Source organism: Conger conger, chromosome 17 (assembly GCF_963514075.1).
Source record: "Conger conger chromosome 17, fConCon1.1, whole genome shotgun sequence".
Lineage (NCBI taxonomy): Eukaryota > Metazoa > Chordata > Actinopteri > Anguilliformes > Congridae > Conger > Conger conger.
In genome coordinates, this window is record NC_083776.1 from 6,027,898 (window position 1) to 6,051,482 (window position 23,585).

At 45.8% G+C, this 23,585-nt stretch overlaps 1 protein-coding gene across 1 annotated transcript in view; it reads right to left on the reverse strand.

Annotated features, from left to right (window-relative positions):
- Nucleotides 1-15,718: 15,718 nt before the first annotated feature.
- Nucleotides 15,719-23,585, reverse strand: part of lmo7a (LIM domain 7a) — a 73,404-nt gene continuing 65,537 nt past the window's right edge. The window contains exons 27-35 of the mRNA XM_061227242.1: nucleotides 22,804-23,312; nucleotides 21,821-21,880; nucleotides 20,723-20,778; nucleotides 19,210-19,368; nucleotides 18,467-18,671; nucleotides 17,852-18,124; nucleotides 17,229-17,337; nucleotides 16,811-16,913; nucleotides 15,719-16,484 (exon numbers count right to left, since the gene is read on the reverse strand). Of these exons, the coding sequence (XP_061083226.1) occupies nucleotides 16,462-16,484; nucleotides 16,811-16,913; nucleotides 17,229-17,337; nucleotides 17,852-18,124; nucleotides 18,467-18,671; nucleotides 19,210-19,368; nucleotides 20,723-20,778; nucleotides 21,821-21,880; nucleotides 22,804-23,312 (1,497 nt within the window). The 3' untranslated portion in view covers nucleotides 15,719-16,461. The remainder of the gene's footprint in view (nucleotides 16,485-16,810; nucleotides 16,914-17,228; nucleotides 17,338-17,851; nucleotides 18,125-18,466; nucleotides 18,672-19,209; nucleotides 19,369-20,722; nucleotides 20,779-21,820; nucleotides 21,881-22,803; nucleotides 23,313-23,585) is intronic.

Below are 23,585 nucleotides of genomic sequence, written 5' to 3' on the forward strand. Positions count from 1 at the left end.
AGCCAAAAGGACTGGCCTTGAAACTGTGAAACAAGCCCAGCTTTCTTTCTAAAATGTAGATTTTTCAGCTTTACAAGTGTGCAAGTCTTATTGTTTCTCATTCACCCATTACACACACACACACACACACACACACACACACCTACCGCAAAAGACAGCCATGCAAGGTGCCAACATGTCAGAAGCAATTGGTTAGGGGACTTGCTCAGGGACACTTCGACACAAACTGGCAACTCCCTGACTGCCAGACGACTGCTCTTACCTCCTGATCTAATGTGTATACTACCTGAAAGTTTTTTATTTTTTTTAAAAGCCATGTTTATTGAACTTTACTGCATTGGCGTGCAACATGCACCTCGGTTCAAATACTTTTTTTCTATGCTTTACTGAGCGTATTGGAGCCTAGGAAATGCTCTCAAGAAAAAACTTCCCCTTCTGGTCCTCTTGGTTAGCTCAATTGCACCAGGCAAGATCAATCAATCACAGAAACCAAAAATAATTACGTATTTGCCCCAGGCCTGACATGCACTGTGGGAAATCGAGATGTGGCCAATGGAAAGCAACCACAAAAGCAGAAAGAGCATTTAAGAAAGACTACCTCTTTTAGATTTGGTGAAGTACCCCTCTCAAAAGCAGAACAGCCACACTCGCATTCAAGCACACTTCTTAATCCCGACCATTGGGCCTTGCACACTGAATTTACACAGAGCAGGGGTGTGCCGTTTTAACCCGAAAAAGTGCTGGTATGGGTGCAGGTTGTGTTTTAGCCCGGCACTACAACAGCTGATTCATCTAATTATGGTCTTCAATAAAAACCATAGTGCTGGGCTAAAACAAAAAAGCCTTTTTGGATAAGACTGGACACCTCTGATCTAGAGTATCTAGACTTAGAGTATCTAGAAGCAAATCCACATTTCTTGATAGTCAGTTCAATTCTAATTATGTGGATCTTTTTTTAGTGACACTGTCACAAAGACCCTGTACAGAAAAACTGGAAAAGGGTAAATCAGGAAAGTTTGCTTTGAGAAGTACACTCAGTGAGCACTTTATTAGGTATGTATTAGACTTATTTTTTAGACTTTAACTGTAAAAAACTGTGTTTTGCGTTATCATCACCTTCCTGTCAGCTTTGACCAGTCTGGCTCCTCTGAAGTCTCTCATTAACAAGGCGTTTCTGTCTGCAGAACTGCTGCTCACTGGATATTTTTTGTTTTTTTTGCCCCATTCTTTGCAAACTGTAGAGATTCTTGTGCGTGAAAATCCCAGGAGATCAGCAGTTTCTGAGATACTCAAACAACCCCGTCTGCCACCAACAATCATCCCACGGTCAAAGTCACTTAGATCACATCTCTTCCCCATGGTCACATTCGGCCTGAAAAACAGCTGAACCTCTTGACCACGTCTCCACGCTTTTATGCATTTTGTTGCTGCCACATTATTGGCTGATTAAATATTTGCAATATGTAACACGCTGGTGTATACCTAATAAAGTGCTCACTGAGTGCATATATATATATTCAGATTATGTCCAACAGCATACTGTGCAAGTAAACTTTTTTCCACATTCTGATGGTCGATGTGAACATTAACTGAAGCTCCCGACCTACAATCTACGTGACTGTATGCATTGCACTGCTGTCACACAATCGGCTGATTAGATAATCGCATGAATAAGTAGGTGAAATAAAGTAAAAATACACATCCTGGGGGCCAGAACCACTCACACATCCAGTGGGTGGAGTGAAGGACACACTCAAGCAGCGCCAAGAAAGAACATTTAAATGGGAATAAATCTTAAAGAGGATCAATAGGTGAAGACAGGCTCAGTGGGAATGGGTGTGTAATGGAGAATGTCCTGGGGGGGGGGGGGGGGGGGGGGGAGTAATGTGAAACGTATGAAAAACAGATGTATGTACGGAAGTGGGTGTGAAAGGTTCTGATGGGCCGGTTCCCCTCATCTCCTCCATCTGGACCCTGAAGCAGCGGAGCGGGAGCCGTGTTCTCTCTCGGCCCGGAAAACGTGCTCTGGGTTACGGCCGATGACGCGGTCGGCAAGGCCTCCCGCCAGGAGCCCTCTGGAGCGGGTTACACAGTGATGTCACTCCTGTACAACCATGCGTGTGTGTGTGTGAGTGTGTGTGTGTGTGAGTGTGAGTGTGTGTGTGTGTGTGTGAGTGAGTGTGTGTGTGTACTGTATGTGAGTGTGTGTGAGTGAGTGTGTGTACTGTATGTGTGTGTGTACTGTATGTGAGTGTGTGTGTGTGAGTGTGTGTACTGTATGTGAATGTGTGTGTGTGTGTGTGTGAGTGTGTGTACTGTATGTGAGTGTGTGTGTGTGTGTGTACTGTGTGTGTGTGTACTGCATGTGCGTGTGAGAGTACTGTATGTGTGTGAATGAGTACAGTATGTGTGTGTGTACTCTATGTGTGTGCGCGTGTGTGTGTGTGTACTTTATGTGAGTGTGTGTGTACACTGTGTGTGTGTGTGTGTGTGTGTGTGAGAGTACTGTATGTGTGTGAATGAGTACAGTATGTGTGTGTGTACTCTATGTGTGTGCGTGTGTGTGTATGTGTATGTGTGTGTGTGTGTACTGTATGTGCGTGTGTGAGAGTACTGTGTGTGAATGAGTACAGTATGTGTGTGTACTCTATGTGTGTGCGTGTGTGTACTGTATGTGTGTGTACTGTGTGTGTGCACTGTATGTGCGTGTGTGAGAGTACTGTGTGTGAATGAGTACAGTATGTGTGTGTGTACTCTATGTGTGTGCGTATGTGTGTGTGTGTGTGTGAGTGTACTGTATGTGCGTGTGTGAGAGTACTGTGAGTGAATGAGTACAGTATGTGTGTGTACTCTATGCGTGTGCGTGTGTGTACTGTATGTGTGTGTACTGTGTGTGTGTGTACTGTGTGTGTGTGTACTGTGTGTGTGCATGCACACATGTGTGGCAGTAGTGAGGGCTTCAAAGGAACCAGCACTGATATCTCTGCCTGCCCTCCCACCCCACTCCCAGCCCCCCTGACAGCTTGCTTTGACGTGGTGGATACTGGGATTGATGTATTTGCTGCTGTGATCTTGCCGTAGGTTCTTATACAGCTCCGTGGTGATACCCTTTGATGGGGGGTTTGGCAGTACAGGGAGAAAAAACTTCCTACAGACGTCAAACGGAAATCACAGACGTCAAACTGAAATCACAGAGGTCAAACTGAAATCACAGACGTCAAACTGAAATCACAGAGGTCAGGTGGCACTCAGTGAAGCACGGTGACACAGAGATGGGACTGAGGGAACATCCTCATTTAATTTGGTTGAGATGATTATCCTAAAACAGGCACAGACCCAGACCAAGTGAGTCCACTGAAGAGCAAGCCTTCACACTGTGTACATTACATTATTGGCATTCGGCAGACGCTCTTATCCAGAGCGACGTACAGTTGATTAGACTAAGCAGCAGACAATCCTCCCCTGGAGCAATGCAGGGTTAAGGGCCTTGCTCAAGGGCCCAACGGCTTTGAGGATCTTATTGTGGGTACACCGGGATTAAAACCACCGACCTTGTGTGTCCCAGTAATTTACCTTAACCACTACGCTACAGGCCGCCCCATGTACATGCCACACTGAGAGATAATCCTCATCAAAAAACGCTCAGTCGAGACCAGATGAGTCAAAATCATTAACAGAGATTCAGCAGCGCAGAGATACAGACGCATTTGAAGGGTTCATTACACTCACACCTCGGCGTTTAGCCCACACTGCCCTCCGGACGGCGATAACAGAGCAGTATTACCCGATGATGTAATGCCCTGACCCGCACTCTCAGAGGAAAAGGGGTTTTTGTGTTTTACCCCTCACCGGCAATTCCGTCGTACAATTCAGTGCTACCTTTTATTCCTTGGAACGCAAATAGAACATTATTGTACTTTCATTGTGCATTTGGGGATTTTTTTCCCCCCTCTAAAAACAAAAATACACCTCTGCTGAACCTACTTTTATTTCAGAGAGTGCAGCGTGTTTCTCCAGAGATCGTAAAGTACGACTCCAGGACGAGAAGCCTGCCTACTTTAAAGTGGTAAAAGCACTTGGTCGTCGGCAATAATAAAAAAGCAATATTACAAAACATAGTCTGAGAGATCAAAAATAAAACATACTGAATACAAAAAAAGTGCAAATGTTTGCATGTTTTTTTTTTTAGGAGATCAGCAGTTTCCGAGATACTCAAACAACCCTGTCTGCCACCAACAATCATTCCACGGTCAAAGTCACTTAGATCACATCTCTTCCCCATGGTCACATTCGGTCTGAAAAACAGCTGAACCTCTTGACCACGTCTCCACGCTTTTATGCATTTTGTTGCTGCCACATTATTGGCTGATTAAATATTTGCAATATGTAACAAGGTGGTGTATGCACAGGTCAACCTAATAAAGTGCTCACTGAGTGCATATATATATATTCAGATTATGTCCAACAGCATACTGTGTAAGTAATATGACGTGAAAGGGCCAAGTTTTGTAATATTTGTTTCAGCATGAAGCATGCTAACTCTTTTGGCTGTTGACGGCGTTAACTGCCCTCTAAGACTGGAATAACCTTTGAGTCATATCCTCACGTTTCACAGCTAATGTATCATGCCGAGTAACTGCCGCCAGCGCTGGATGAGAATAATGCAGAATCTGAATAAATATGAAGAAAGCACACGATAAGCAATAAACAGCTTACGGTGCGACTGCACTGCGATATCTCAAAAGGCCTTGATTATGAGTGCGCTTTCCCCGAGTTTTAATCACGAGACGATTTTAAAAAGACTTACTCGCAACCAAGTCTGAAAGAAAATATTTAGGGATAGAATACATTCGCAGACGTTTCACGCGAAATACCCACCGCAGATACGGTGGGAAGCCAATTTCCGTGTTTTCGGTAAATCTACCTCTAAAAGCCCAGAGGTATGAGTCACAGCTTGCACCTTTTGTTCAGAAAGTTGTTGATTGGCCCCTTTTGACCGGCCTGACATTCAACTCAAAAAGGAGAGTAATTTCCTCTTTTGCTCTTTAGAACGCAGCTTTTGACTCGGGAAAAATTCAGCCCCTGCCCCGAGCCAGATGCGGCGCCTCGGAAAGAGAAGTGTCACTCGCCGATGACAGGGACGCTACGAAGCACCAGCCGACACGAGCCTGGAAACACTCCTCGCAGGCCCGCAGGTGTTCTCTGGGGGAGGGAAATGCACTGTGTATTTGACTTTTTCTTCCATTTCATTTATTTATTCATCGTTGCCTTCTAAGGCTACGAAATGCATCCTCTGCGTTTGACCCGTCCTGGTTACTCAGGAGCAGGGGGCAGCCGCAGTGCAGCACCCAGGGACCAGCTCCAGTTCTGAGGCCAGAGCCTCGGTCAAGGGCAACGGCAGGAGCACATCGAGGGGCAACTTAAACTCTCCAATTAGCCTAACGTGCATGTTTTTGGACATGTTTGTCCATATGGACTCTCACTAGAGTGAAGTGGTATAGAGTATACTTAAAAAAAAATTTAATAAAAACAATAAAAAAAATTTAAATTAAAAAAAATTTATAAAAACCCTCTGCCCTCTCCATGAGGAAGAGAACTCAAACAACAACGATGAATGACCCAGGGAGCAGAACGGAAAACCGAACGCAAGACGGAACACCTGTGACCGCTGTGCTCCTCACTTCTCTTCTGATGAACACAGAAGGCCTCTCTCTCTCTTTCCCTCCCCCCGTCTCTTTCACTTCCTCTCCTTCACCGCCCTGCAGTCCTTACTCCGCCTTGCCAACATTACGCCGCTTTAAATTGTCTAAATATTAAGGATTTATCTTTTACATTTACCTCCTCGTGGCGGAAAAGGTTTTAGATTTATAACGCGAGCGCAATATTTTTAACCGCAGAATGAACCACTTGTCACCCGGGAGAAAGATCACCCCACATCAAAACTGCAGGCAGCTTCAGAAACGCTGGCCAGCCAAGATATACAAACACATTCAGCAGGCAGCACCAGCGGAGCTGTCTGATGGACAAAAATTGCTGTTTTACCCCCTGTTAACATTTACCAGGCTTCATCAATCTGAAATTGATGCTCAAAGCCCAAATTCAGACTATTGACACAAGACTTAGGTATTCCTGGAAGTATTCAGACACTTTTCTTCCTTTGTATTACCATACAAACCGTTTGTTCTGAGCTCTCAGTTACGATTCCAGGACAGACATTCCATGCAGGACCCAAGCTGAGTATTTATATCTGGGCTCCAGTTTCCATTTATTTTTTTAAATCTTCATCTTTAAGGAGCCATTGTCTCACGGGAACTTCTTATTTTCTCTCGGGTCAGTGCTTATTATAGCCCAGGGGGGTTCACATGAAGGGCTTTTGTCAGCGTGCTCCTTTTTGGGGACCAGGTCGATCTCTGCGTGGGGCAGGGTAACCCTACAAACATCACCCGGTCTGGGGCAGAAGGTTCCCACAGTTGGGTGGGGAGGAGGGAGGGGGGTGAGGGTAGCGCGAAAAGCATAGGCCTCACTACGGAGCTCTGCATGTGAAGACACAGTATGCTAAAGTATACCTGAAGTGTACTGTTTTATGCTTAAGAATACTTGAAGTATACTTTTTTTTTTCTCCCCTTCCCACAAGGGTTGCTATGATGCTCACTACTGGGGTGGCTATAGAATTCACTACAGCGTTGGGCCCTTGACCAAGGCCCTTAACCCTGCATTGCTCCAGAGGAGGATTGTCTCCTGCTTAGTCTAATCAACTGTACATCGCTCCGGATAAGAGCGTCTGCCAAATGCCAATAATAATAATAATTTGCTACTGCGGGATTCATTGCAGCAGCAGGGCCTGGAGCGCTGCCAGCACAGGTGCTCTGACCTCTGTGCTGAACTCTGACCTCCGTGCTGAACCCTGACTTCCATGCTGAACCTTGACCTCTGTGCTGAACTCTGACTTCCGTGCTGAACCTTGACTGCTACGCTGACCTCTGTGCTGAACTCTGACTTCCATGCTGAACTCTGACCTCCGTGCTGAACCTTGACCTCTGTGCTGAACACTGACTTCCATGCTGAACTCTGACTTCCATGCTGAACCTTGACCTCTACGCTGACTTCTGCACTGAACTCTGACATCTGTGTTGAACACTGACTTCCATGCTGAACCTTGACCTCTGTGCTGAATTCTGACTTCCGTGCTGAACCTTGACGTCTACGCTGACCTCTGCACTGAACTCTGACATCTGTGCTGAACACTGACCTCTGTGCTGAACTTGTGCGCTGCATTGTTAGGTCAGCGCCGGGTCTGCTGGGATCCGGCCAGTCCAGAACACAGCTCAGCACGTCTGAGTCAGAACCACAAACATCCCTAATATCCAGAATCCAGACACCCACCTCCCCTGCCACTCATCAACATCAGCTCAGTGCTGTCTGCAGCATACAAAATGGCCTCTTTCCAGGAAAACACATTTACATACAGCAATCAGAGACAGCAGGACGGCGCAGACTAAACAATACACCCTGTGTCCAAGTTAATAAAGATTCATACATTCATAATCATAATCAATTCAATTTATTGAGAGAAGACTGTCTCAAAGACGCACACAGAGTAAAAGAAGGGCACAATGGAACAGGTCAAACACCATGCCAAAACCCCCTGAAATAGCACATACATCAGGTAAAAAAGATATCATTCAAATACCAGAAGTGGTTATTCCACACTTACGCGACCACAATTTCAGTAATCTCATGCCAAGCACAAAGTCTCAATAGATCAAATCAAATCATCTGATTTAACAAAAGTAAATTTTTTGAAGGAAGACATGGTGCCAGTGGGTAAGATTGTTTCATACAATTTTGGTTGGTGTTCATCTCAAATGGCATTGATTTGCTTTTTTTCCAGGTTCCCTTGAATAACTCCTGAAACAATCTGACAAAGTACTTTTCATAAGCAAAAAGACACCCGTTTCCTTTGATCTATTGTTGGCACTCTGGAAATGTCATTTCTTTTCAGAAACCTGCACAAATGCTTTTGAGTATGGGTATAGGGCAGATCTAGCATAAAAGGTCTATTTGCTGAAGGCCATCTGCTATTCACATTCTCTCTCACACACACACATACATGCAAGGACACAGGCGCATACACACACACACACACACACACACCTGTGCACTCACACACACATGCAAGGACACAGGCGCACACACACACACCTGCGCGCACACACACACACACAAACACACACACACACACACACACACACACACTCGCACACCAATAGTGAAGGCTACCATGCAAAGCACCAACCAGCTTGTCGTGAGCAATTGGGGGTTATGTGTCTTGCTCAGGGACACTTTGACACAAACTGCCAAACGTCCGCTCTTACCTGAACTAATGTGTGCCCCCCTTCGCAGTCTTAACCCGGCTTCCTGTCAGATCTGAACGCACTCAGGCATTGTGGGATATCCTGAAACCCCCAAGATGCATTTTACACAGCAAAGACTGAGCAGAAGAGTTCTGCTGCCTTTTTTTTTTTTCAGAATTTCAGACAGCAGGGTCTTCAATACCACTCTGCGTACAGGTCTTAAATCATTACATTTTATGATTAAATGATTGACTAAATAATTTAATGTCGCTGTTTACACTTTGCGTTCACCGCCTGCATATTTCTGTTTTACATAAAATTATCCCTGTAGACAAAAGAAAAAAGCATGATTAAATACAGATTAGACGTTCACAGCCTCAGCTTCCTGGATGGTACAACGGAACTTCAGCAGAAATGGATTTTGAGGAAACTACTTATTTGCTCTGATTTAATCGATGAGTTTCCATGTGGGAAAATTAATACAGCAGACTGCTGTCACCATGGAGACATACAGCATAAGTGCTTGACAGCTATATTCACGATAGTGTAGATGGGAACCAGCTCTGCATTAAATGTTAAGAATCACAACATTAAACCTGCTCAAGTAAACTCAAATGAAAAATAAAGTTGCACTAATAGAGATTTTTCCACAAACATGGAGCAAATGAAAACAGAATATAATGATGAATTATTCATGAAAAACTTCAATATGAGTCTTTACCCTCATGTTCTCAGTTACATTTCTCTGCCTACCAACTGCAGGAACTTACCCACTAAACCACAACAGGCCCACCTGACCGCTGCATAACAACAAGGCTCTCTGCTCCTTCGTTCATCAGATTTACAATAATAATTAGATTAGTGCAGTTTTTAATTTCGTTTTTCTTTTCACAATTACTGGCCTCTCTACTGAAAATAAACATAATTTAAGGAATGATTACAGTACACAAGATGAGAGTAACAATTTAGGAGACCTTTATGACCTGTGATTAATGGTAAAAGTAAAAGTATTTGCCTCGATATTCTTTGCTTGTAGTTTTTGTTCCAGTCATTTCTTCACTGACCGACTTCTCACATTTCACCGCCAACCTACAACTGTAACTGTGTCTAGAACAGGAAATAAACTGAACCATCTGTGTACAAGCTACTTCCCATAAATCCATCTACCATGGCAACAGGAATTGAATGCCATCAGGTCTAAATTTAGTTGCGAAGATTGTAGGTGAAGGCTCCGTCTTCATTTGGAGGGAAATGAGATAAGACCTGCTGTCACGGGACGTGTCTCTGAGACCAGGGTGGAAGCCAGGATCGGGAACGTTCCAGTCTGCTCTAAGCGAGGGAGTGAGATCACGGTCGAACGATGGAAACTATTTTCAAAATTACAGAGCTGCCACTCGATACAGAGCAGGAAGCGAGGGTTTTGTGCAGTTCGTGGACATTTCAGACACAGCGGCATGGCCGCAACATCAACAACAAACCATCTCTCTGTCCTGTGATTCAGAGCACTACACCTTCCCCTTCTTCCACGGAAAAACGGAAAAACAAAAAACAACAAAAATACTTCTCTTCTGCTTTGCGGCCAATGGCGACGGCCCACTTCCTCATTCCGTAATGTCACCGTAAACACTGCACTTCTGTTTCAAACGGGCCTCAGTGAGAGTCCTATCAGTGCGATCTGACAGATAAAACTTCCATTTCAGAGCGCCGCGCACCTGGAGTCAAAGCAAACACAATAAAAAGCCAGCCAAATAAAGGCACGGCCGAACAGAGGCGGGATGCCAACACAGAACACGGTGTTCCGGCCTCCATTAACCTTCTAACCACATCTCTATTTGCACCCTTCAAAATGGACGCCTCGACTTCCTCCCTTCTGCATAGAACCAGGCTACCGTCTGTCTGCGTGCAACAAAAAACAAGAGCGAAATTGTTCTGCGGGCACATATGAAACGGCTACAAAAATCAGAACAGCGATATCACCTGTCTCACTAAACATTTAACTTTATTGGCCCATTACCACTGACATGAGCATATCATGAATTCAAACATGATAATGTTTTTATATGAACAGAGCAGGCGGCATGGATGGTGCAGTGGGTAGCACTGCCGCCTCACAGTAAGGAGGTCCTGGGTTCGAATCCCTGTCGGCCGGGGGCCGGCGCCTTTCCTCCCACAGTCCAAAGACATGCAGGTTAGGCTGACTGGAGAGTCTAAATTGCCCATAGGTATGAGTGTATGAGTGTATGAGTGTATGAGTGTGTGAGTGAATGGTGTGTGTGCCCTGTGATGGACTGGCGACCTGTCCAGGGTGTATTCCTGCCTTTCGCCCAATGTATGCTGGAATAGGCTCCAGCCCCCCTGCGACCCTGTTCAGGATAAGCAGGTTAAGATACTGGATGGATGGATGGATGAATAGAGCAACTGCATCCATGATACATGACACACGATACATTTCAAAAGTATGTTTCTCCTAAACCTGGGTGTGCTCGATACAGTTACCGTATGTTAATATGGGCCATACGAGAACAGAATCCAACCCCCAAGATCTGGGGAATGTTTATATGTCTTTACTGAAAATAAACCTTTGTTTGTTTGCACTGTGCACAGCTCCAGCTAATCACACAACCACACCATTCCTTATAGAATATTCTGTGGGAATAAGCCTGGTCCAGTAGTGAGTGCCCAGTCAGTTATTTAGCTTGACCAATCACAGCCTGGGCAGGCCATATTTTTATGATTGTGGAGAATATACAGAATCAAAATAAAAGGTACACCCAGAAAACAAACCGTCTCTCAACTTGTCAGCTGAATCCCAAAACCCCATAAATGGAGACGGTCGGCTAAATCGGAAAATAAATCCTGGATTTTCTGCAATCATAAAATCAGCACAACTAATCACAAGCTGGATAAAATCAGTCCAACCAATCACACGCTGGATAAAATCAGCCCAACCAATCACAAGCATCTGAAAGCCACACCAGAGGAATAGTGAGTCACCCGGTTCCGTTGTGTGTTGACAGACTGCACCCTGTGACTGCCATCTAGTGGTGGTGAGCAGTCCTGCAGTTAAATCTCTGAACATGATTTTGCAATGCACAGGCACTCTTCCAAATCTTAGTCTTACATAGCGGTGGGAGAGTGAGCCTGCGATTAGAATCTGGATACTGTTATTCATGAATTCTTTATTTCATCCACAGTAATTTACAATGAGTCCAGAAGAAGCTCTGCCAGATTCCACAGAGCCAATAAGAGAGAACAGATCACCCCAAATTTAGCTCCCCTTCACTGGCTTCCTGTACCATTTGGAATTGATTTTAAGATTTTAAGACTTTATTGCGCACTTTTCAATCACATTCTGGTATAACATCGAGTCAAGAATGGTATCCTTCTAGGATACCCTGGGAGAAATGCCAGAGAACAGATAGAGAGGGTAAAATTCATTTTTTCGGTTAAGAGCCTTGCTTCTCTTCATGTTGGGAATGAACTTCATCTCCCCCGTGAAACCACAACAGCAGTTTCCAGTTGAACACGCTAGCACTAGGCTACCCTGCCGACCTTTTTTAAATATTTGCTTTCTTTTTCCTTTCTTCTTTTACATTTAATCTCATCTTATCATCTCACTTTATCCTGTAGAGCAATTTGTAACTGTGTTTTGATAGCAGTTATGCACGAGCAAGCACTTTGAACCGAAGATTGTGTTTTTGCTGTGGAGAACACATTACTTTGACAGACCTGCGTGGATCAGTGATTGGCAGCTAGCCGCACTGTAGCACCGTCTGTTCTAGAGTTCACATTAGTACCGTCACTATTCTTGACAAGGGAAGATGCACGAATGACCTTTTGGCATACCAACATATTCATGTATATTGATTCTGTATATTTCCCATTACTCGTTTTCCTTGTTGATTTATGTATTTATTGCAAAAAAAAATCACGTAAAGGCTGAGTAAATGCGGTTTCTTTCCCAGTATGGTGTTCTTCGAAATCATAAACAAATGATATATGGCCAAAGTGTATATATCACCCCCTGCTGTCAATTACTGTAATCTCGCCATTTCTGTTTTAAAAAAACAAACAAACAAAAAAAAAACATGTAAATCATGAAAGCCGGCGAAATTGGATGTATTGCGAATTCCTAATCTGTCTTTTAAATGCCATTCATATGCAACATGCTTACCCTGGTCTAAAATCCAGCTATACCATCTTGAAACTACCAGCTACCAGCTGTTTCAAAACATATCGTGAGCTGGTGAAACCATGTTGAGTATGGAGCTGGTCTGAATATTTTTTGGAAGTTAAATGCACACCAGCGTGATCCATAACAATGCGTCAGATGTATTTAAAAGTTTTTGTTCACTTACAGTGAAACTTGCCTTGGCGGTCGTCTTTGGATGACGACCACCTGTCAAAGATGGCCACTTTTTTGTTACTCCTTTTCACGTTCTACCTTCGCATCATGGTTAGCTGCATAGCGCGGTCGTCGGCCATGCTCTTGCTCTCCCACAGGTTTTATTGGTGCGTGTGACGGCCACCAGTAAAAGCAAACTTCCACAAATGTACATTTATGAGAAGGCGCATTAGCTAAGCCACCCGGCGTTTCCGAATGCCCCTTTTCTGTCGCACTTTCTCGAAAGATGTAGCGAATAGAATATTAACGTTCGGCGAGCTGCGGCTTCGCCGCCATCTTTGTTGGTATGCATCTAACCGTAGACCGGCTCGCGTGGATAGAGGGCGGCCCTCGGACATCCGCCTCGGTTTTAGTTTGTGTTGCGGTATGATATCGGTATCTGCTATATAAACAAAGAATCATGAATTATTCCTCATCCACCAATTGCCTGCAATTGCCTAGAAGGGACACAGGCTCTTAGAGGCCTCAAAAGAGACACCCGGGCAAGATACCTTTTTGAAATTTTGTTTTCTTTTGTTTCCTTTTCGTTTTTGAAGATTGATAACTCTTTGTGTTTGTAAAGTGTCTTTTAAAAAAAGAAAGTTTTATAATGTAAAAAAAAAAGTAAAACCGAATAAAGACAATTGCCTGCAATCAGTCGCTAGACTCGGTGTACTTGTTATCGCCTTTGTCCTGAAAGCTTCTAACACCAACAGCCAAGGCTATCGGCAGCTTGTAAGCCGCTATCTCTCGTCAAAAAATGTATGCGATTACAAAAGCTGGAAGCTACGGAGAATGGATTTTGAGGAAATGAGTGTTGTTCATACACAGTGAAATCTGCCGTGGCGGTCACATGCTGCACCTGATGGCCATTTTCTTTCCATTACTCCCCAGGGTAGCCATCTTTGACAAGTTTTACTGTATTCAAACATAAGCATGTAAAAATTGTGCCCAGCTGAAGGTCTGTGGTTCATCCCAAGAATGCATTTGTACGGCAAACAGGAAAAGAGAAAAGGTCCATCATCTCGGTGTCCTAAACGAAGTGGAGCCGCGATCGTGTGTGAGTCGGGATAAATGTCACGCGTGTTCCAGCTGTCTTCTCCACCTTGATCAACAGAAACCCACTTTCAAAAAAATGAAATATTAAATGTTTAAAAATTAAAATTTATTATCAACATTCCGCAGGATTGCTGGCGCATGGAAGTCGTCCGACATAATTCAGTCACAAGTGTTGAGGTTCCACATGGCAATTTCCAGAATAAATAGTGTCCTACAAATTATAGTAGATTTGGCGCATGGAGCTTTGACTAAGCCCAGTCTTTATCCTAGAATATGCTGACAAACTTAATCATAGTGTTTGCACATCTCCTGTAAAACAGTGTTGCCAGAGCAGTATCTGTTCACATTAAAGATAATCCAATCACGCTCCTTACGACAAGTTAAAAGCATAGACCTTTGGGGGAAAAAAAATAGGTTAAGAGTTGTGCAGATTTCCTCCTTCAAATTTACTGTCATAGTCAGATGGGAATGGTGGGTTGGATTATGGGTGATCTTACCAGGCGGCTCTTCAAAAAGCTTTCAAAAAGCACATGCATCTCTTGAATATGGCTCAATTATTTCTATATTAAAAAAATCACGTCCAAACGGTTTCTCTTCTTGACAAAGTTGTTGCGTGTCATGCCTCTGTCAGACTTTCATTAGAATAGGGTGTCCACTTCCTGCCATGACAAGTAACAGGATCTTTAAAAATTGAAAGCAGGACAATACTGATTCTGAATATCGAGCTTGGTGCAGTGGGTAGCACTGCCGCCTCACAGCAAGGAGGTCCTGGGTTCGAATCCCCGTCGGCCGGGGCCTCTCTGTGTGGAGTTTGCATGTTCCCCCCGTGGTTTGTGTGGGTTTCCTCTGGGTACTCCGGTTTCCTCCAACAGTCCAAAGACATGCAGGTTAGGCTGATTGGAGAGTAAATTGCCCATAGGTATGAGTGTGTGAGCGAATGGTGGGTGTGCCCTGCGATGGACTGGCGACCTGTCCAGGGTGTAGAGATAGGCTCCAGCCCCCCTGTGACCCTATTCAGGATAAGCGAGTTAAGATAATGGATGGATGGATGGATAGATATCGAGCTTGAAGTGATAGTTCATATTATGGAGTTTTTGATTATATTTCGCTTTTAGTGTATGATTTCGGTTGGCAGGCAGTTGAAGATTACTTTAGATATGATATTGAGAGGAGTCTGTGATGACCTGCTGGTTTTATAATGGCAGGCGTACTGCATTCTTGGATTTGTGGTCCAAAGAAATAAAAAAACAATGCAGTAGTTTCTACAGTTAAGCTTTGCTGCTAGATAATGTGTGTATATTACCCAATTCTTCAAAAATGACAGAATGTAATTTTTGGTTGAAAACCCATTTCCTATGGCATATGCAACCCAAGACTGCTACAATCAAGGAGACAAGTACTGACACTATAAAAACAGATGTTTATGTTTATAATTCTGACTGAACGCTATGAAATGAATCTGCTCCACACATTCATAGAAGATCCACACATTCATCACTTTGGATATGTCCAGTGTCTGTGGCATATTTGATTCCCCACACATTGAAATCAATTTTATTTATTCAGCTGCACTGTATACTCAGATGTGTAAAAACACATAATGTGTCACTTTAACCACCTCCATGTCAGGTTAAGGATAACAGATTTTGTGTTGCTTTTAAAGCACATACACTTTGTAACACATACATTGATAACTCTGGCGCGGAAAGTGTTTAAAATAACACAAAAGTAGTGGCACAAAAAGTGTGTTCATATTAACACATCTTTTTCAGAGTGTACAAAACCATTGCACTTACTATAAAAGGTTACCATATTTATATATATCCACTTATTTCACTACTGTCCACACCAAAAGCCTCTTCACATTTTATAGATTTTATCAATTCTAACTAAAACACACCCCAGATACTTCAAAGACATGCAGATTTGATAATTTTTATTTACAAAAACATTAACAAACAAAGCCCAATTTGCTTCAGTTCCATACAAGATGTCGCCTTCTCTTTCCGTGGCATAAACAAGTTCCTTCGCAAAAAAAAAAACTTTTTTGCTCCCAAAATACATCAAATTAATTACCTCGATGAAAAAGAAATAAGTGCTTTCTAACCATTCATATCAGCTTTAAATATATATTTTAACGTATATCATCATAATTAACTTTCACCATCACAGAAAGGCACTTTTTTTCCGTTAGACTATAACAAAGAAATATATTAGAAGACAAACAAGCTTTATCAGGAAAAAAGATTGACATTAGAGGCCTCAGGGAAAAGGAAATGATAAAATAGCATTCAAATACTTTAATATGAACAATCTAACAGTGCTACTCTGAAATCTGTCATACCAGCTGGAAGTCCCCAGAAAATATTTCTCAACAAGAAAAATAGATATGTGTGCATCACTTCTAATAAAACATCCTTGGCAAACGGATCAAGGCACATCCCTTAAATTCTGTACAGAAAAAAAATTGCAATATTCTCATATAAACATTTTTATATAAACCCTATTGAATGTCACCCTATTGAATGGACAGTGGAGAAAATACAAATCAGGACCTGCAGAGTTGTAGAACCTTCATTACACAGAGTATCCATTTCTGGAAGGCACACCGGCGACGTTGGCGGAGATGGCGGTTAGCGTTTGGCTTCTTCCTCGTTCCGCGGGTCACATGGTGGCGGTCGGTCCGCCTGATTGGTAGAGAAACGGCATTAAAACCACGGCGATCCCATGAGCCTCAGCCTCAGCATGTTTTCTTTATTACGGTCAACTGCCCTTGCGGTTAATCACAAAACGCAATAATAAGCATAAACATCAGCAAAATTACAAGTCATTATAAGACACGTAAATGGGACTACTTAATCAATGTGAATTTTCAGATGACAAATCCAATCAGGGAGGTGAAATGAGCTGACAGAGAATAGCATAGCCGGCAGAAACGCGCGGGTTTGTCGGGTTTTAGACGTCTGGGCGGTGATGGGCTGCGATATTGCGGGAGGGGCGCCGGGTGGCTCACTTTGGCAGCGGATGTAGCAGGAGTTGCAGTACAGCTGTCGGTTCCGTATCCTGACCTCGGCTCCGACCTGCGACCCCCCCAGGTCCGACTTACAGCCGATGCACTGCGGGAAGAGTTACGGACAGTGAGTTACGACGAGTCTCCCCCCCCCCACCTCCCCAAACCTGTCCCTCAGGTGAGGGTCAACTGAACATGAAATGTAATCTAATGTCAGGTGGAAACCACTTCTGGCTATAAAGACTATTAAAGGTGGTGTTGAAAGGCAGGTGGGCAGCGGGTACAGGGAAGACAGGACTCAGGGGTTGATGGTTTCGTAGGGCTTGCCGTGCCCCTGACCCTGTCCCAGAGAGCGGGTTAGGGTCAGGGGCAGCAGCGGAAGAGAAGGCCGGGTCTCGGGGGCCATTTTGTGCATTCTCACCTTGAAGCAGCCCAGATGGTAGCACAGCCCCAGGGACTCTATGATCATGGCGGCTCCTTTCCCCAGAGGGTTGGAGCAGAAGGTGCACATCTTCTTCCCGCTGACGGACCTGGAGCACAGAGCAGAAAGGGGTCAGTGATGGGTCACAGAGGGGCCACAGAGGGGCCACAGAGGGGCCACAGAGGGGCCACAGAGGGGCCACAGAGGGGCTACAGAGGGGCTACAGAGGGGCCACAGAGGGGCCACAGAGGGGCCACAGAGGGGCCACAGAGAGCAGGGCTACAGTGAGGGTCAGATAGAGCTGCTATAGGTGCCTCTCACCCAGAGGAAAGGGGAGGGAGATGGAGAGAGGGACAGACAGAGAGACAGTGATGGAGAGACAGGGAGAGAATGAGCGAGAAAGACAGGGAGTGGGACAGACAGAGACAGAACCAAGGCCACACACTGGGAGAAGGGTAGAGGTGGAGAGCACCAGGAGGGTGAAACCAGACCCAACAGCGCAGAGGGGGATATGAATAGAGCCAGGTCTCTTTATTGGAGGTACACAAATGTATAGCGTTTCCAAGGGCAACCACGCTAATTAAATCCATAACTACGTACACGCGTGTATCATCGGTCCGTACCTGTTGCGCTGGAGAGAGGAGGAGTTGGGTTCGGAGGTGGGGTCCTGGTTCAGGGCGGAGGGAGGGTTCCGGTTGGGGGCGGTGGGGGGGTTCTGGGAGTTCTGGGTCCAGGGGCTCTGCCTCAGGGATGAAGAGGTGGGCAGGGCGGAGGCGGAAGAGGAGGAAGAGGAGTTGGGCAGGGTGGAGGAACGCGTGTAGCTGCGGGGAGGGACGAGGCCGGTGTACGAGGTGGGGCCGACCGACCAGGAGTCCAGGTTATCCAGGGACTCCCCCCTGCACACGGACAGGAGGAGGAGAAGGGTTAGTTGGGGCGAGCGACCGACACAAACCAGACAGAAACACACACACAGGCAGGCAGGCAGACAGACAGAAGGTCTGGCAGACAGAGATACAGACAGACGGATAAATAGACAGACTGTGATACAGATGGTCAGACAGATGGGTCAGGCACAGACACACACAGAAACAGACACACAGACGACACACAGACAGCACACAGGCAGACACACAGGCAGACACACAGGCAGACACACAGGCAGACACACAGGCAGACAGACATACAGACACACAGACAGACACACAGACACACACAGACACACACAGACACACACAGACCTCCTCATGGCAGCGGGGTTGCTGGGATCCTTGTTGGCGCTGGCACTGCGTTGGCGGATCCAGCTGTTGTCCGTCAGCAGGGCAGTCTTCTTCTTCATCTCCTGCAGGATGAGCTGCCTCTCGCTCTCTGCCTGCGACAGCGGCTGCCCCGCCCTCTTCACAGAGTCCCGGCTCCACGAGGCCTCGCCCACGCCGCTGTTCACCACTGCGGCCAATCAGAGCACAGCGTCACGCCACTGCGGCCAATCACAGCACAGCGCCATGCACCGCACACACCACTGCGGCCAATCGCAGCACAGCGTCACGACACCGCTATCATCAATCAGAGCACACGTCATAACACAGCATCATAGCACTGCAGCCAGTCACAGCACAGCGTCACGCCACTGCGGCCAATCACAGCACGGACAGCCATCGGTAGCTATCCTTCAGTCAGCTGACAGACAGCTATCACAATAATCACACTAATTAGACACACAAGGAATGTGATCGGATCATGCTAATCAGACACAATTAGTACATTTCATTTCTAAGCGAAGCACTAATACTAATATTGACTAATTTTAGTCAAGCAGCAATTAAGCGAATCAGAGGAATTTGATTGAAGGGTATATCCAGGATCGCCCCACTCCGTTCACTACGATTGGCAGTTCAGGATTGGTGGATGGGGGTTGATTGGCTTTGGCCTGAGAGCCTGAGAGGCTGATTGGCTGGAGGGGTCAGGGGTCAGAGGCCAGGCCCACCTCGCTCTGGGTTTCTGTATTTCATGGCGTTGAGGATATTCCTCCTCTCTGCCTCCAGCTCGGAGACGGCCTGCATCTTCTGCTCTTTAACGCTCCTCTTCCTGCGGAGCTCCTCCTGCAGCAGCCACTGGGCCATGCCGCCCTGCCTGCCGGATACACCTGGGCACAGCCACACAGGAGCGCGCTCACACCTGTGCTCACACCTGCGCATGGATCCTGTGCTCACACCTGCGCATGGATCCTGTACTCACACCTGCGTACGGATCCTGTACTCATACCTGCGCACGGATCCTGTACTCATACCTGCGCACGGATCCTGTACTCATACCTGCGCACGGATCCTGTACTCACACCTGCGCACGGATCCTGTACTCATACCTGCGCACGGATCCTGTACTCATACCTGCGCACGGATCCTGTACTCATACCTGCGCTTGTTAGCACCACTGCCCAGTGGACCCCACCCCCACCCCATCATATCACTGCTTCCGCACACAACCCTGTCACCCTCAAGACTCCATAGGATTAACTGGGAACACTCAACTAACATCACTATGGCAACACCCAACTAATAAAAGATCACTATGGGTCAGGAACACTCAACTGAAAACACTCAATTAAAAACCATAAGGTAAAGAGCATCCCACTAAAAACAACTATCACTATGGGAACACCCAACTGAAACCTCATCACAATGGAAACACCGAACTAAAAACAACCATCACTATGGGAACACCGAACTAAAAACGTATCACTATGGGAACACCCAACTGAAACCTCATCACTATGGAAACACCTAACTAAAAACAACCATCCCTATGGAAACACCCAACTAAAAACAACCATCACTATGGGAACACCCAACTGAAACCTCATCACTATGGAAACATCTAACTAAAAACAACCATCACTATGGGAACACCCAACTGAAACCTCATCCCTATGGAAACACCCAACTGAAACCTCATCACTATGGAAACACCCAACTGAAACCTCATCACTATGGAAACACCCAACTGAAACCTCATCACTATGGGAACACCCAACTGAAACCTCATCACTATGGGAACACCCAACTGAAACCTCATCACTATGGGAACACCCAACTGAAACCTCATCACTATGGAAAAACCCAACTGAAACCTCATCACTATGGAAACACCCAACTGAAACCTCATCACTATGGAAACACCCAACTGAAACCTCATCACAACGAGGTAAGGGATTGTCAAAGTAAATAAAATAAACAAGATCTTCAAAGTACTTGAAGGATGTATTATACAACACCACTTTTTTCTTCATAGCTCATCCAGGTAACATAAGGGCCCATGAATCTAAACAGGCCCTGATCAATGACTCTGTCCAAGGCATGACCAACACCAAGTGGCTTTCCAGGAATAGCAATAGTAACACTTTATGGTAAGGCGTAACAAAGCCATTTCTCAGTGGAGTTGCTTTTACGACTTGGTGTCTGTAATGAGCCATTAATACTGCAAAAAAAACAAAAACAAACCTCTGACATCGTCTTTGGGAACTTCATCCAGCTCGGGAGTGGATTTAGATTTGGCCCTGTAAATCACACAAAGAAAAGATTAGGGGATCGGTTCAGTCAGAATCTAGGTCCAGGTCCATTTCCCTAAGCAAGAGGATGGGTGAAGCACTCCTCCCAATCAAGAGCTTTCACAGATTTGAGGAAAATAACTACTAGGACAGAGATGGACAACCCTCATCTGAAGACCAACAAAGGATTTGGGGTTTTCACTGCACTGGAGGCCCGATAGATTGTTTGACGTTGGGAGAGCCATCATTCTGCATGAAAGATGAGGGGTGCCACCCTGTCCCACACAGGGGTTCTCACACCTCTCCTCAGGTACCCCCCCCCCCCCCCAAGCCAGATCCACCTCAAACACACCTGAGCCCTTAAAGGTCCCATACTGTACACCTTTCCAGTGTTTTATTTCATTATCCATTTGTGTGGCTTTAATTACCAAAAAACAATCTCCATCCAGTTTTACATGTCCATTATCCAGCACCCCTCATGAGCTTTACCAAGAACAGGCCGTTTTAGTGACTGTGACTTTAAGGCTCATTGATATCAATGAACCTTTGTTCTGATTGGCCAGCTAGCTCCACAACGAACTGAACGCCGTCTGTGCGGAGCGATTGGATTGGTTCCGGCTACATAGTGGGCCATGCCAAAGTCGGACATATGCAAACGGCCGAATAGTTGTGACATCATAAAGTTACGGAAGTCCAAACGGATCGCTTAGATTGTACAGTTTGGGTGGATTTTTTTGGGGGACCGTAACTTTTTGATACATCCACCGCGTTTTTATAGAACCTACAATCCCTTAATAAGCCACACAAGCAAGGGAAATGTAGTTTTCCAACAATATGGGACATTTAATTAACTGCGTCAGGTGTGCTACAGGTGGAATGCATCAAACACCAGGGTCCGTCTGAGGGGACCGGAGGAGGGGTTTGGGCACCAGTGTCCTGGAGCAAGCCCCCCCCCAGGGCTGAAAACACTGTCCCTTGAGCATGCAGGTTTTGAGCCCCCCCCCCCCCCCCCCGTGAACCCTCCCCACCCCGACCCCCCCGCAGAACTGACCTGTCAGAGTGAGAGATCTCTGGATAAATTCTGGCAAACCCATAGGACTCTACCCCCGCCCTGCGCAGCAGGAAGCAGAAGGTCCCAGCAGGCAAATGTTAGCAGGAAGGACGCCACACAGACAGACAGACGGACGGACAGACGGAGACAGACGGTTAGCCAGGGGAGAAATCAGCACGCCCAGCCGCCAGGGGATTAGTGCTGCCGGTGAAGGTTAGTGTGTACAGCGAGCGGAAGCCTCTGACAAGGAGCACACCCGAAAGTTTACACTGCATTTCCTCTGCCGTGAAGGATTTTCAGCTGCACACAGAACAGAAACACTTATGCACAGTCTCTGCTCATCTACTCCGATTGAACTGGGACTGTCTACATAAATCTGCAAATGCAATAGCTTAAAATGTATAAACACTAAGCCATCTGACTGACGACACCCAATCAAGTCTATTCATCACATTAACATTTTAAATATTTTTAAAATAGACATAGCTTTTTTTTGATCAAAATATAGCTATTTCTGCACATACATATCGATATGAAAAGAAGCTCAATTGCCTGTCTGAACTGCCAGTTAAAGTGTGAAGAGTTACTCTGTAAAATTAGACTTCATGTAAATGGTTGCCTCAGCGCATGCTTTTGTTCAGCTTGACCAATAGGTGGCACTATTTCAGGGAAAATGCCCATAACCCATGAACCAAATGACCAAATAACTTGACAGTTTGTATGCAGCGTCTTGGTTAAGGTCCAGACAGACTGTACATGATCACTGCCATCAGCCAATCAGATGTTAGCACTCATTAGACAGCTTTAATGAGATTGAATCATCTTGACATTTGGTACACTTGTGCCACTGGCAAGCATGTACTAGCAGAACACACTTGGTTGGAAGTGGCCAATAGGGGGCGATAGAGTACTTAATCAAACCTTTAAGGGCCCAGACTGCAGGCCCCATTAGCCATGGGGTAAACACAGGATTCCTCCCTTACCACTGCTCCTGGATCCTCTCCTGCTCCCTGCGCGCCTCCGCACGGCGACGCTCCTCCTCAGCCCTCTGGCACCTCCTCCTCTCCTCCTCTTCCTCGACCCTGCGTCTCTCCTCCTCTTCCTCCCTCTTCCTCTGGAGCTTCAGCTGTTCCTCCCTCCTGAGACGCTCCTCCTCCTCACGCCGGAACTGTTCCTCAAACTCCCTCCTCCTCCTCTCCTTCAGCTCCTCCTCCCGTCGTTTCTCCTCCTCTTCCTCGACCCTGCGTCTCTCCTCCTCTTCCTCCTCCCTCTTCCTCTCCAACCGCAGCTCTTCCTCTCTCCTCAGTCGTTCCTCTTCCTCACGCTGGAGCTGTTCCTCTGTCTCCTTCCTCTTCCTCTCATTCAGCTCCTCCTCCTCATCTTCCTCCTCCTCCTCCTCTTCTTCCTCCTCCTCCTCCTCCTCCTCCTCTTCCTCCCGGTGGGAGGGTTCGTCCCCTGCAGGGTAAGGACTGAGATTCCTGGTTTCCGTCTCCTGCGGAACATAGGGAAGGTGGTGACATTTTCCCAACATTCCCATCCCAATAGTTTCGGCATTCCCATATCCTTTCCTACTTTAACTGCAGAGCTGAACACTTCAAGATCAAGCAGGTGTGCGCACATTCACTGATGTTAGCATTAAACAACTCCTCTGCATTGACTAGACCAAAACACATCTGCAGGCATTCACACACGTTCTTCCTGAAATACTGAATGTCCCTGCTAAAGTACAACTTTCTGCTGCAATTCATTGTTCACAAAATGGGTT